General features: G+C 43.6%; 1 protein-coding gene across 14 annotated transcripts in view; it reads right to left on the bottom strand.

Annotated features, from left to right (window-relative positions):
- The window catches only part of LOC130276609 (cholesteryl ester transfer protein-like), a 264,288-nt gene that overhangs the window by 63,227 nt on the left and 185,946 nt on the right, over window positions 1–15,115 (bottom strand). For all 14 annotated transcript variants that reach the window (XM_056526212.1, XM_056526213.1, XM_056526208.1 and 11 more), the window contains 4 exons: window positions 11,632–11,719; window positions 11,474–11,543; window positions 10,446–10,506; window positions 8,857–8,948 (listed from right to left, as the gene is read on the bottom strand). In XM_056526212.1, the coding sequence (XP_056382187.1) occupies window positions 8,857–8,948; window positions 10,446–10,506; window positions 11,474–11,543; window positions 11,632–11,719 (311 nt within the window). The remainder of the gene's footprint in view (window positions 1–8,856; window positions 8,949–10,445; window positions 10,507–11,473; window positions 11,544–11,631; window positions 11,720–15,115) is intronic.

Here is a 15,115-nt window from a genome sequence, read left to right as displayed (position 1 = left end):
GAGAGGACCCAGCAGTCATGGTACATATTGGCACCAATGACAAAGTAAGAGGTAGGTGGAGTGTCCTTAAAAATGATTTCAGGGACTTAGGCCGCAAGCTTAAGGCAAGAACCTCCAAGGTAGTATTTTCTGAAATACTACCAGTACCACGAGCCACACCAGAGAGGCAGCAGGAGATCAGGGAGGTAAACAAGTGGCTCAGAAGCTGGTGTAGGAAGGAAGGGTTTGGGTTCATGGAGAACTGGGCTGACTTCGCTGTCAGTTACCGGCTCTACCGTAGGGACGGGCTGCACCTCAATGGGGAGGGTGCAGCTTTGCTTGGGGAGAAGATGGCTAGAAGGGTGGAGGAGTGTTTAAACTAGGGACTTGGGGGGAGGGAACCTACAGCAAAGAGGGGGAAGATAGTGTAGATAGAGAGGTGGGAATTATAAATGTACCTGGGGGTGGAGCGGAGGGAGGGGTTAGAATAGTTACTAGGAATAGGCTTCATAGGAAAATAAAACTTACACCCTTGAATCCCATTAACCCCAATAACATAAAGGATGGAAATGTAAAGTGTATGTTCACAAATGCCAGAAGCCTAGCAAATAAAATGGGGGAGCTTGAGGCCTTGATACTGGAGGAACATATTGATATAGTTGGGGTCACTGAGACATGGCTGGACTCCTCGCATGACTGGGCTGTCAATCTGCAGGGGTTTACATTGTTTCGAAAGGATAGAATGAACAGAAAAGGTGGTGGAGTCTGTCTGTATGTAAGAAGTGGTATGAAAGTCAGTGTGAACGATGCCATAGTGTGTGATGATTTTGAGGAGGTGGAATCACTGTGGGTAGAATTACAAAAGGAGGGAAATACTGAAAAAATAATATTTGGGGTAATCTACAGACCCCCTAATATCACTGAAGAGATAGAAGGTCGGCTTCATAAACAAATAGAGAGGGCCGCCCGGGCAGGTACAGTGGTAATAATGGGAGATTTTAACTATCCAGATATAGATTGGGGTCCGTGGTTGGCTAAAACTACAAAGGGGCGACAATTCCTAAATTTATTGCAGGATAATTTTATGGGCCAGTTTGTGGAGGACCCAACAAGAAGTGATGCCTTGTTGGATCTGATCATTTCCAACAACGCAGAGCTGGTTGGTAATGTAACTGTGCGGGAAAGCCTTGGTAATAGCGACCACAATATAGTTACTTTTGACTTAAAATGTAGAAAACAAAGACAGGCAGGGAAGGCAAAAACATATAACTTTAAAAAGCCAAATTTCCCTGGGCTGAGGGCTGCATTACAGGACATAGACTGGGGGGAGGTGTTCTCAAATACTGATGCAGAAGGTAAATGGGACATCTTTAAATCAACTCTAAATAACTATACATCTAAATATATACCAAAGGGGAACAAATATAAACGATTAAAACTAAATCCTACATGGCTGACACATGATGTCAAAAGAGCAATAAACAACAAAAAAATAGCCTTCAAAAAATACAAATCTGATGGGTCAGCTATAACATTTAAACAGTACAAGGAGCTTAATAAAATCTGTAAAAATGTAATAAAAACAGCAAAAATTCAAAATGAGAGACAGGTGGCCAAAGAAAGCAAAACTAATCCTAAATATTTTTTTAGATATATAAATGCAAAAAAACCAAGGACAGAGCATGTAGGACCCCTTAATAATGATAATGGGGAGGTTGTCACAGGCGATCAAGAGAAGGCGGAGCTACTGAATGGGTTCTTTAGTTCTGTATACACTATGGAAGAAGGAGCTGACATTGGCCAGGTCAGTGCTGGTAACACATCATGTAATGTACTGAACTGGCTTAATGTAGAGATGGTACAAGGTAAGTTAAGTGATATAAATGTAAGCAAATCCCCAGGGCCGGATCGACTACACCCAAGAGTTCTTAGAGAGGTAAGTTCATTAATATCTGTACCCCTGTTCATAATATTTAGAGATTCTCTGGTGTCTGGTATTGTGCCAAGGGACTGGCGCAAGGCGAATGTGGTGCCAATCTTCAAAAAGGGCTCTAGGTCTTCCCCAGGAAACTATAGACCGGTAAGTTTAACGTGCATTGTGGGTAAATTGTTTGAAGGACTTATAAGGGATTACATGCAGGAATACATAGGGGATAATTGTATTATAAGTGATAGCCAGCATGGGTTTACTAAGGATAGAAGTTGTCAAACCAATCTAATTTGCTTTTATGAAGAGGTGAGTAGAAGCCTTGACAGAGAAATGGCTGTGGATATAGTGTTTCTGGATTTTGCTAAAGCGTTTGATACTGTCCCTCACAGACGTCTGACAGGTAAGTTAAGGTCTTTGGGTTTGGAAATTTTAGTTTGTAACTGGATTGAACACTGGCTCATGGATCGTACCCAGAGAGTGGTGGTCAATGATTCGTACTCTGATTGGTCCCCGGTTATTAGTGGTGTACCCCAAGGTTCAGTACTGGGCCCGCTGTTGTTTAATTTATTTATCAATGATATAGAGGATGGTATTAACAGGTCTGTTTCTATCTTTGCAGATGACACCAAGCTTTGTAGCATGGTACAGTCTATAGAGGATGTGCATAAGTTACAAGATGACTTGGATAGACTAAGTGTCTGGGCATCCACTTGGCAAATGAGGTTCAATGTGGATAAATGTAAAGTTATGCATCTGGGTACTAATAACCTGCATGCATCGTATGTCTTAGGGGGGATTAAACTGGCAGAGTCACTGGTAGAGAAGGATCTGGGTGTACTTGTAGATCACAGACTACAGAATAGCATGCAACGTCAGGCTGCTGCTTCCAAAGCCGGCAGGATATTGTCATGTATCAAAAGAGGCATGGACTCAAGGGACAGGGACATAATACTCCCCCTTTATAAAGCATTGGTACGGCCTCACCTGGAATATGCTGTTCAGTTTTGGGCACCTGTTCATAAAAGGGACACTGCGGAGTTGGAAAGGGTGCAGAGACGCGCGACTAAACTAATATGGGGCATGGAACATCTTAGCTATGAGGAGCGATTAAAGGAGTTACAATTGTTTAGTCTTGAGAAGAGACGTTTAAGGGGGGATATGATAAACGTATATAAGTATATTAATGGCCCATACAAAAAATATGGAGAAAAACTGTTCCAGGTTAAACCCCCCCAAAGGACGAGGGGGCACTCCCTCCGTCTGGAGAAGAAAAAGTTTAGTCTCAAGGGGCGACACGCCTTCTTTACCGTGAGGACTGTGAATTTATGGAACGGTCTACCTCAGGAACTGGTCACAGCAGGAACAATTAACAGCTTTAAAACAGGATTAGATAAATTCATGGAACAAAATAACATTAATGCTTATGAAGAAATATAAAATCCCATCCCTTCCCCAATATCGCGCCACACCCCTACCCCTTAATTCCCTGGTTGAACTTGATGGACATATGTCTTTTTTCGACCGTACTAACTATGTAACTATGTAATGCAGAGCATGCAGGCAGATAGTAATAGCAATTGGCAGGCTGATCAATGCACAGAGCCACACTGACTGCTGGGAGTTAGTCTAGGCTGCAAGCAAGGGAAACAAATATTCAGAAGACAACAGGAGCTGGCAAAATCACAAGGATAACCAAAGGGGATACAAAACAGGTATTGTGGTAGCTTTGTGGCATTTTTTTTCTTAACTTCCCCAGAGCACCACTTTAAGTCCATAGGGGATGAATCCAACCCACAAATAATTGTCATTCATTTGAGTGTAGGAAAATAACTTACTAACTTGAAAGAACACCATGTATAGTAGCTAACTTTGCTGCAAAGGGTATTGTGAATAGTCCATCAGTCTCAGCAAGTACAGTTTAAGTCAAAGGAATTGTCCTCAATATACAATAACCTCGGGTAAGGGTGCACTTATACCGTGCAGATTTTCCCGCAGCTTTGAAGCCCTAACCGGGTGGGAATTGTGATGAATTAGTGTTTCCCAAATGCAGTCCTCAAGTACCCCCAAAAAGTCGTAATTTGAGGATTTCCCATACAGAGAACTTTTGTGGTGATGCCTAATCCACTGATCATAATTATATCACCTGTGAAAGACTAAGAAAATCCTGAAAACATGAATTGTTGGGGGTAATTGAGAACTGTGCTTGGGAAGCACAAGATAATAAGATAATAAAGAGAACATGTTCTACCTATACTTTTTTATGAATGAACCCATGGCGTACAATGTATTAAAAAAAAATATAGAGAAGTAGCATCTCTTCTTTATATTATCTAGTTCATTATCATCCACACCTGGTTTTGACTTCAAAACTGCAGCAAATAAAGAAAAGCTGAGATGCTCTTTTTATTTAAAGGGGTACTCCGGTGGAATACAGTTTTTTTTTTTAAATCAACTAGTGCCAGAAAGTTAAACAGATTTGTAAATTACTTCTATTTAAAAATCTTAATCCTTCCAGTACTTATCATCTGCTGTTTACTACAAAAGAAGTTCTTTTCTTTTTGAATTTATTTTCTGTCTGACCACAGTGCTCTCTGCTGACACCTCTGTCCATTGTCCACAACAGGACAGGTTTGCTATGGGATTTGTTTCTGCTCTGGACAGTTCCTGACATGGACAGAGGTGTCAGCAGAGAGCACTGTGGTCAGACAGAAAATAAATTCAAAACAAAAAGAAAAAAACTTCCTCCGTAGTATAGAGCAGATGAAAAGTACTGGAAGGATTCAGATTTTTAAAAAGAAGTAATCTGTTTAACTTCCTGGCACCAGTTGATTTAAAAAAAAAAATTGTTTTCCACCGGAGTTTCCACCCCTTTAATATCTTCAGAAATATCTTTGCCGGTTGAAATCTTCTCAAAGATATCAGGACACAACAAAATAAATATTAAGCTATTACACAGTAGAAACCATTGGACTGGATCTGTACATAACATTAAAATAACTGAGTCACGGAACTAGTTGATGCAAGTAATTGTGTTTTTGTTAAGGCAAATTTTCTTACTAGCAGCTAAATGTCTCCTATTTGGCCATAATCATTTTAAATAAACATTTCTCTACTACCATCACTTCAATAATCTAACACCAATTCTTATTTTACACTGTAACTTTGTCACAATGATGTCCCTCCCAAATATAATGTATTAACCCAGGGGCGGACACAGACAACAGAGGGCCCCTGTGCAAAGAATGTGCCTGGGCCCCCCCCCCCCCCCCCAAAAAAAAAAAGTAATATGCCATAAAATTGCACTGCAACTCACATTAATCTGCATTAGGTAGGCAGCAGTTCCCCCACATTAGGTAGCATAGTTTCCTCACATTATGTAGCATACATTCCCCACATTAGGTAGCATTGCATAATTTCCCCACATTAGGTAGCGTAGCATATATTCCCCACATTAGGTAGCATAGCATATATTCCCCACATTAGGTAGCATAGCATATATTCCCCACATTAGGTAGCATAGATTCCCCACATAAGGTAGTGTAGGATAACCCCAACAAACAAACACACACACACTCTCACTCACCCACACACTCTTACCTTGCCTGCACTACTTACATCTGCCTGAGAGGACTTCCTGGCAGAGGTGCGCGCTATAAGTGACGTTATCGAACGCTCTGCGCTGGACGTCAGCGTCCAGGTGCTTGCGATGACGTCACTCACTGCACGCACCTCAGCCAGGAAGTCCCCATGGGCAGATGTAAGTAGCAGTTTAGTGACTGGGCAAGACTGGTTTCCCTGTCATATGTGCACTGGCAGGGCTGCCATCAGAAATTTCGGGGCCCCTTACACAACTCAAGGCCTGAGACCCCCACCGATCACCTTGGTTGAAGTGGTTCTCCAGCTGTTGGAAAGCTAAAACTCCCATCATGTCTGAAGAGCCTCTGGCAATGGGAGTTGTAGTTTTGTAACAGCTGAAGAGACACAGATTGGACACAGTTTTACCCATCATCACTGCAGAACTTACAAGTGACTACAGCTCTGATGGGACAGTCATAAGAACACACAATGATGTCAGTGACCTGAGTGACGTCTTCTGACTTAAGTGATATCTTTTCTGTAATCTTTTCTTCTTCATCTCGTCCAGAGACCAGGTCTTCCTCCAGCTCCATTTTCTCTGCAGAGTCTGACATCCGGACATCATTGGCTCCTCACTTTGTCAGCAGATCCTCATCCTCTGCATGAAGACAATAATCATTATAACCTTGCCAGAAAGTGTAACCTAAATAAAATACTGCCATACACTGTACCCTGAATATAATCCTGCCACACACTGTACCCTGAATATAATCCTGCCACACACTGTACCCTGAATATAATACTGCCACACACTGTACCCTGAATATAATCCTGCCACACACTGTACCCTGAATATAATCCTGCCACACACTGTACCCTGAATATAATCCTGCCACACACTGTACCCTGAATATAATCCTGCCACACACTGTACCCTGAATATAATCCTGCCACACACTGTACCCTGAATATAATACTGCCACACACTGTACCCACACACTGTACCCTGAATATAATCCTGCCACACACTGTACCCTGAATATAATACTGCCACACACTGTACCATGAATAGAATACTGCCATACACTGTACCCACTAAATATAATACTGCTATTCACTGTACCTACTAAATATAATACTGCCCCACACTGTACCCTAAATATAATACTGCCAGACACTGTAACCTGAATATAATACTGCTGTACACTGTACCCACTAAATATAATACTGCTATACACTGTATCCACTAAATATAATCCTGCCACACACTGTAACCTGAATATAATACTGCCACACACTGTACCCTGAATATAATACTGCTATACACTGTACCCTGAATATAATAATGCTATACACTGTACCCTGAATATAATACTGCTATACACTGTGCCCACTAAATATAATCCTGCCACACACCGTACCCTGAATATAATACTGCTATACACTGTACCCTGAATATAATACTGCTATACACTGTGCCCACTAAATATAATCCTGCCACACAACGTACTCTGAATATAATACTGCTATACACTGTACCCTGAATATAATACTGCTATACACTGTACTCACTAAATATAATCCTGCCACACACTGTACCCTGAATATAATACTGCTATACACTGTACCCACTAAATATAATCCTGCCACACACTATACCCACTAAATATAATACCTCTTATCCTCTGTGTCCTCATCATTCCTCATCACCCCCATAACCCCTGCCAAACCTCTCCTCAACACTACTATGACCACCCCCACACCTCTCCTCATCGCTACTATAACCCCCTGCACCTCTCCTCATCACTACTATAACCCCCCACACCTCTCCTCATCACTACTATAACCCCCCCAGGCACCTCTCATCACTACTATAACCCCCCCACACCTCTCCTCATCACTACTATAACCCCCCCCCCCCCGCACCTCTCCTCATCACTATTATAACCCCCCGCACCTCTCCTTATCACTACTATAACCCCTGCACCTCTCCTCATCACTACTATAACCCCCCGCACCTCTCCTCATCACTACTATAACCCCCCACACCTCTCCTCATCACTACTATAACCCCCCCACACCTCTCCTCATCACTACTATAACCCCCCCTGCATCTCTCACCACCCCATAACATCCCCCTGCACCTCTCTTCACCCCCATAACACCCTCCTGCACCTCTTATCACCCCCATAACCCCCCCTGCACCTCTCATCACCCCATAACACCCCCCCTCTCATCACCCCCATAACACCCCCTGCACCTCTCATCACCCCATAACACCCCCTGCACCTCTCATCACTCCCATAACCCCCCTGCATCTCTCATCACCCCCATAACCCCCCTGCATCTCTCATCACTCCCATAACCCCCCCTGCATCTCTCATCACCCCCATAACCCCCTCTCATCACCCCCATAACCCCCCTGCATCTCTCATCACCCCCATAACCCCCCCTGCATCTCTCATCACCCCCATAACCCCCCCTGCATCTCTCATCACCCCCATAACCCCCCTGCATCTCTCATCACCCCCATAACCCCCCCTCTCATCACCCCCATAACACCCCCCTGCACCTCTCATCACCCCCATAACCCCCCTGCACCTCTCATCACCCCCATAACCTCCCCATGCACCTCTCATCACCCCCATAACACCCCCCTGCACCTCTCATCACCCCCATAACACCCCCTGCACCTCTCATTACCCCCATAACCCCCCTCTCATCACCCCTATAACACCCCAAGCACCTGTTCCCCTGCACCTCTCATCACCATTGTAGTCTGCAAACAACATAGCCCCCATCCAACCCCGTTCACTTACCCTGCCGGGGTTCGGTGCAGCTGCTGCTCCTGTCACAGTGTTCCACTGCACGGGGAGGATCCGTCGGGAGGCTGCTGGACTGGAGATCACGCCGGGACAGGTCAGGTGACTGGAGTAGACGTGCGTGCCTGCGCGGGGCACGTCGTCTCCCATCAGCCCCTGGCCTGTCCGGCCCTGCCGTACTTCTTAAGGGGCCTGCGCCCTAGAAAGAGCGGGCCTCATAGTCCTGCGGGCCCCCCAGACTATGAGGCCCGGTCATAGTTCTGACAGGTACCCAGCCAGGAGTCAGTGAGTGACAGTCACAGTCACTCACTGACTAGCCAGAAAAAAAAAAGTACAGGGACGTCAGGGCCTCCCTGAAGCTCCGGGCCCCATACAAGTGTATGGGTTTACCCCCTGATGGTGGCCCTGTGCACTGGGTCCGATGGTAGGACCGGCCCAGCGTGTGAGGGCGGGCCCCCTCACACGCTGGGCCCCTGTGCAGCTGAACCTGCTGCACAGGCAATATGTCCACCCCTGTATTAACCTCATAGACCTTATATTATCACTGACCTTGTGGTGGGTTTCAACGTAGTTCTCTTTTATTATCGGAAAAGATGTGATATCAACATTTGTGCGAATATCTTCAAGACTCAGGAAGTTTTCTACAAGAAGATTTGAAAAGACAGGATTTTGTTTCAACCTTATTTTGACCTATGTACACACATTGCCTTTGTGAGTTTCCTAGACCTTTCATTGTTGGCTACTTGAATATTACAATTTTTAGTAAGTCTGGCTGTACCATTTCAGATGAATATTATTTCTCCTGACCACTCAATACATATTAACATTCAACACAGCTGTTGGGGAGGGCAAAGCTGCATCCAGACTCCATTGGCTTAAAGGGGTTTTCTGCCCCTAGTCACCTTATCCCCTATCCAAAGGTTAGGGGATAAGATGTCTGATCGCGTGGGGTCCTAAACTTCGTTTAGAATGCTGGGTGGGGGCGGCGGAGTTGTGATGTCACAGTCACGCCCCTTGTGACGTCACGTCATGCTTCCTCAATGCAAGTCTATGGGAGGTGCGTGGCGGCCACCACGCCTCTCCCATAGACTTGCATTGAGGCGGCGTGGTGTGACGTCAAGAGAGACGTGGAGTGACATCACAACCCTGCCGCCTGCTCCAAGCGTTCAAAACAAAATGTTCCAAATGCTGAGGGAGTGGAGTACCCCTTTAAAGAAATAAAAAGGACGGTAAAGCAAAAATCAAACTCTCCTCACCCTTCTCTCCACCAACATCATTTGCTGGTGGAGAGTTGGAAGGCAGCCATAAAGCTTAGACAGTCGGGGGTGGGTGGGACATCTTTAGTATAAGGTGTATGGGCACCTTAACTCCACTAGTTAAAGGGTAACTCTCAATAAAACACATTTTTTCTATTGCATTCCTTATGGTAAAAAAAAATATTTCTAATATACTTTGTTTAAAAAAAGTTTTCTATGTTTTATTTGTGCTTAAAAAAGCTCAAGAGCACATTCCCCCCCCCCCCCCCATCTGATAGCTCCTCTCACACTTAACTGCCATATGCTGTTGGTTGGACACACACCCTCAGCACTCCAGGCTGCACTTCCTGTGTTTGGACTTCGGTCCAAAGTCTGTGTATGAGATGGGGGAAAATGTGCTCTTGAGCTTTTTTAAGCACAAATAAAACACAGAAAACTTCATTTTTTTAAACAAAGTATATTAGAAATATTTTTTATTTACCATAAGGAGTGCAATAGCAAAAATTTGTTTTAATGAGAGTGCCCATTTAAGAGGCAAAACTCCTGTGCCCCAATACAAAATCTAAGGTCTCCCACCTGTTTTTTTTTATACTGGTGTCGTCTTATGTGGCAGAGACACCTTTGAACTCTCTCAGGCACCAGGGCCTGAGTGTGATTGCTACCTCTGCACCTTTACCATTTAGATTGTAACTCAAAACAATCATTACCAGTTATCACCTCCACCATTAATGAACATCATGCTAAATATTAAATGTATATTCACATTGTGTGGTCATATCCCATTTCTTACTCTGACTATGACTTACTATGACTTTTGTTTACATCCCCAATCAATACCTCCAAATAAACAGAAAATAGCTAGTGATGTCACCTAAGATATACCTGCGTTGTCATGGATGAAACTCGCAAGGAAATTTGCCACGTAATTGATTTCTTTACAAATCTGCAGAATAAAGAATATATAGAATGTATAGGTTACAACATTCATCCCTACAAAATATACATGATCTCTTTACAGGTTTGTATGTTGAACCCCACAACTTTGGCTCAATACACTGACTGTACTAATAGCCCTGATTATGAATAAACTTACATAGAAATCAATATAGGTCGGTCCCTAATCTGCACATTTCTGCTTCTTGATCAAACAGACTGCTTTTTAAACCTAAAACCCATTTTAAGGCTGTGTTCACATGTTCTTTTTAGTGGGGAAAAAGGCTGCAGTTTGAGCATTATTTTGGAAAATTGTGGCAAACACTGCTACATAGCTACATTGTGTGAAAGGGTTTTATGGAGAAAAAAGAAAAAGCTTTAATAATGGATACAATCAGAGACAACCCTTGTGGCCTAATGGGGCATATAAAAGTCATGGAGGGATAATCTTAATTTGTGACCCTCCTCTTTTAGCTAGATTGGAGAGTTTATGTGCAGAGGAATGTTTGGCCAGATTCTCTCAGCAAAATCGGCTCATTTTCTGCCTTTATTTAGGCCGTGTTCACATGTTGCAGTCATTCTGCATCATTTACCACAGTTTCCCTTAAATCACAGACAACTACGCTTTGCAGCAGTTTTATGGAGTGTTTTATGATCACCAGTTTTTACTGTAAAAACAGTGGGACTTAAAGGAGAAAGTCCTCTGCAGACCCAGTCCTGCTTACAGATGAGATGTAGATACATTAGTATCCAGTGTAGAAAATCCTCTGTGAGCAAAACATATTAGCAGCATTGAAAACATCTCCTGTCCAAATAGTTTGTTCTAATGTCTAAGGGTAGGTGAAATGTGTCATCCAGTCTTTATCAGAGAAACTAAATAGCACATGGTTTTAAACCAAACAAATATATATATATATATATATATATATATATATATATATATCTACATAAACACATGAAAAACATGCAGTCCTCACCTGACTTTTAAGCACAAGCTTTAAGGTAAATGAAATGAAATCTGTGAACAGCTGCTTAAACCACCCAGGTCTGCAAAATAAAACAAAAGCATTTTCCCAAAAATAAACATTTGTCTTTATTTTCTCCAGAGAAATCTAATAACATGTGGATCTCTTACTCTTTGTTCCCATGGAGGTGAAGGAGCAGTTTATGAAAAGTCAGGTAACAGTCAGAAGTATCCGCAGCAATACGGTTATTCTCACAAGCTGTAAGATACAAGTTCTATAATGTAATGTCGTTTTTTTTATGCAACAGTCAGATAACAGTAGGATAATATGGGAATATCAACCACTCCTGACAGCTAAATGGCCTAGATGACCATAGGGCATGTCTGCTGCTACATTTCACTTGGCTCTTTCCATCTGCTCCCTATTTTATTGTCTGTAGAACAGCAAAAATAGTGAGCAGAGACAGTGAAGTAACACATGACAGCAGAATCAGACTACCGTACATTCTCGAGTATTAGCCGTTCCGAACATAAGCCGAGGCCCCTAATTTCACCCCAAAAACCTAGGAAAAGTTATTGACTCAACTATAAGCCTAGGGTGGGAAATACATCATCCCCCCCATGTCATCATCCCCCCGTCATCATCCAGACCCCCGTCATTAACACCCCCTTCATCATCACCCTGTCATCGTCATCACCCCGTCATCATCACCCTGTTATCATCACCCTGTCATCATCATCCTGTCATCATCACCCTGTCATCATCATCAACCTGTCATCATCATCACCCCGTCATTATCACCCTCGTCATCATCCCCCCCCCCCCCCTTCATCATCACCGCCTGTCAATCCCTTCTCAGTGGTCTTCATCCTGCGGACCTCCAGATGTTTCAAAACTACAACTCCCTGCAGGGACCGTCCAGTGGGGAGGGTTAGTCGTTCTGGGCTGTCCATCTTCGCCGGGAGGCCCTCTTCTCTGCTCCGTGCCGGCCCCGGACTAGTGACGTTGCGTTGACGACAATGCGCAGGGACGTCCGTGACGTCCCTGCGCATGAACGTCCTTGCGCGGTTCCGTCAATGCGGCGTCACTAGTTTGGGGCCGGCCAGGAACGGAGAAGAGGGCCTCCTGGTGAAGATGGGCAGCCCGGAACGACTAACCCTCCCCACCGGACAGTCCCTGCAGCACAGATGGCCGAAGATGGACGGCCTGGACCAGCTCACCCTTCCTTCCCAAAAGGGGGGTCTGGATGGTGACGAAGGCCACAGTGGTCTTCAACCTGCGGACCTCCAGATGTTTCAAAACTACAACTCCCAACATGCCCGGACAGTCGATGGCTGTCCGGGCATGCTGGAAATTGTACTTTTATAACATCTGGACGTCCGCAGGTTGAAGATTGACAGGCGGAGATGGACGGCCCGGACCATCCCCTCACAGCTAAGCCAGAAGCTTTTTTTTGTTCACTCGAGTATAAGCCGAGGGGGCGTTTTCAGCATGAAAAATCGTGCTGAAAAACTCGGCTTATACTTGAGTATATACAGTATTCAGAATTTGTTTATTATCTTTAACTAGTCCCAGACTGTTAATCTGCACTACTAATAATCTTCTGATTGCCAAACTTAAAGGGGTACTCCGGTGGAAAACATTTTTTTTTTCATAAATCAACTGGTACCAGAAAGTTAAACAAATTTGTAAATTACTTGTATGAAAAAATATTTTTCCTTCCAGTAATTATTAGCAGCTGTATGCTACAGAGGACATTTTTTTCTTTTTGAATTTCTTTTTTGTCTTGTCCACATCGCTCTCTGTTGACACCTGATGCCCTTATCAGGAACTGTCCAGAGAAGGAGAAAATCCCCATAGCAAACCTATGCTGCTCTGGACAGTTCCTGACACGGACAGAGGTGTCAGCAGAGAGCACTGTGGACAAGACAAAAAAGAAATTCAAAAAGAAAATAATTTCCTCTGTAGTATACAGCTGCTTATAAGTACTGGAAGGATTAAGATTTGTTTAATAGAATTTACAAATCTGTTTAACTTTCTGGTACCAGTTCATATAAAAAAAAAAGTTTTCCACCGGAGTACCCCTTTAATGGCATTTTTTCAAGACCTCTCTGCAGCTTTTGACATTGTAGATCTCTGTTTCCACTTCATTGGTCTTAAGGACTCTCTCCCGGTCTTCTTCCTATATCTCCCACTGAATTTCAGAAATTATTGCAATTTATTAAAAATGAAAAAATAAAATTTCACATGAACATAAGTATTAGCGGAACGTACATGTGGTACGGTGGTAGTGGGCATCAGGCAGGTTATATGGTAGGTATTAACATTTGTTTGTCCTCCCTTCTTTTCTTATTCTATTTTTATTATTTATGTGATTGTTATGCATTTTTCTGCATAGTCTGTGACTTAGCCTTAGAATTTTATAGAAATCATGGCTTATAGAAAAGACCCCATACCATCCAGAACACAATTCTGTCTGGCTACGTCATCATCTTTGTCCCAGCTGAAGCATAAGCTGGCACAAAGTCCAATAATTGAGGGAGGGACAAGCGATCCTCTATGCTTAGTCTTGTCCTGTTTGAAAACAGGGAGGGGGGAGGTTACAGAGCAGCTTGCAGTGATTGGATAAATCAGGGAGGAATTGAATGCATGAACGTGTTCTTGCCCAGTACATGCCCCTTCCTAAGCAGTGGATGTGAAATAAGTGACCATCAGAACAGAGAAATTTGTGAATACAGAAGCTACACACATAAAAAAAAGACACGTAAAGAATCTGCATGACCTAATGAGTAATAAATATAAGCATTATTTTCTGATATGACAGGTATACTTTGATGAAAAACGTGATCCAGAGTGCTTTGGACCCTAAACTGGGCCAAAGATTCTTTTAACAAGAAAAGGACCCTAAGCACATAGCCAAGACGTGATAGGAGTGGGTTAGAGACAACTCTGTGAATGTCCTTGAGTGGCCCAGCCAGAGCCCTGACTTGAACCCAGTCAAACATCTCTAGGGAGACCTGAAAAATGGCCAAAAAACAAAAACATCCAACCTGACAGAGCTACAGAGCTTGAGAGGAACTGGTGAAAAGAATGGCAGAAAATCCCCAAATCCAGGTGTGCAAACCTAGTGGTATCACACCCAAGAAGAATGGAAGCTGTAAGGCTAGGTTTCCACTTTCCACTGTAAGGCTAGATTTTTTTTCTGGCAGTTTTTGGAATACCGCCACTGCAGTTTTTGAGCCAAAGCCAGAAGTGTATTCAAAAGGAATAGGACATATAAAGGAAGGACTTATACTTCTCCTCCCTTATGGATTCACTTCTGACATTGGCTCAAAAACTGCTGTGGCAGTTTTCCAAAAACTGCCAGAATAAAAACCAAATGGAAACCTAGCCTAAAGGCTACCAAAGGTTCTTCAACCCCTTAACGACCAAGGATGCGTATTTACGTCCTTGGCCGGCTCTCGCGATATAACGCGGGGTCACTCGGTGACCCCGCATCATATCGGGACGGTCCCGGCATGTATCTGATGCCGGGACCCGTGGATAATAGCGTGCGGCAGCGATCGCGGTGCCGCGCGCTATTAACCCTTTAGACGTTCAAAGTTGAACGCCGTGTCTAAACCGAAAGTGAAAGCTGCCCGGCTACTCAGTGAA

The sequence above is a fragment of the Hyla sarda genome, chromosome 6 (assembly GCF_029499605.1).
Source record: "Hyla sarda isolate aHylSar1 chromosome 6, aHylSar1.hap1, whole genome shotgun sequence".
Lineage (NCBI taxonomy): Eukaryota > Metazoa > Chordata > Amphibia > Anura > Hylidae > Hyla > Hyla sarda.
Note: the sequence above shows the minus strand (reverse complement) of the source record. Positions and strands in the feature narration are given on the sequence as shown.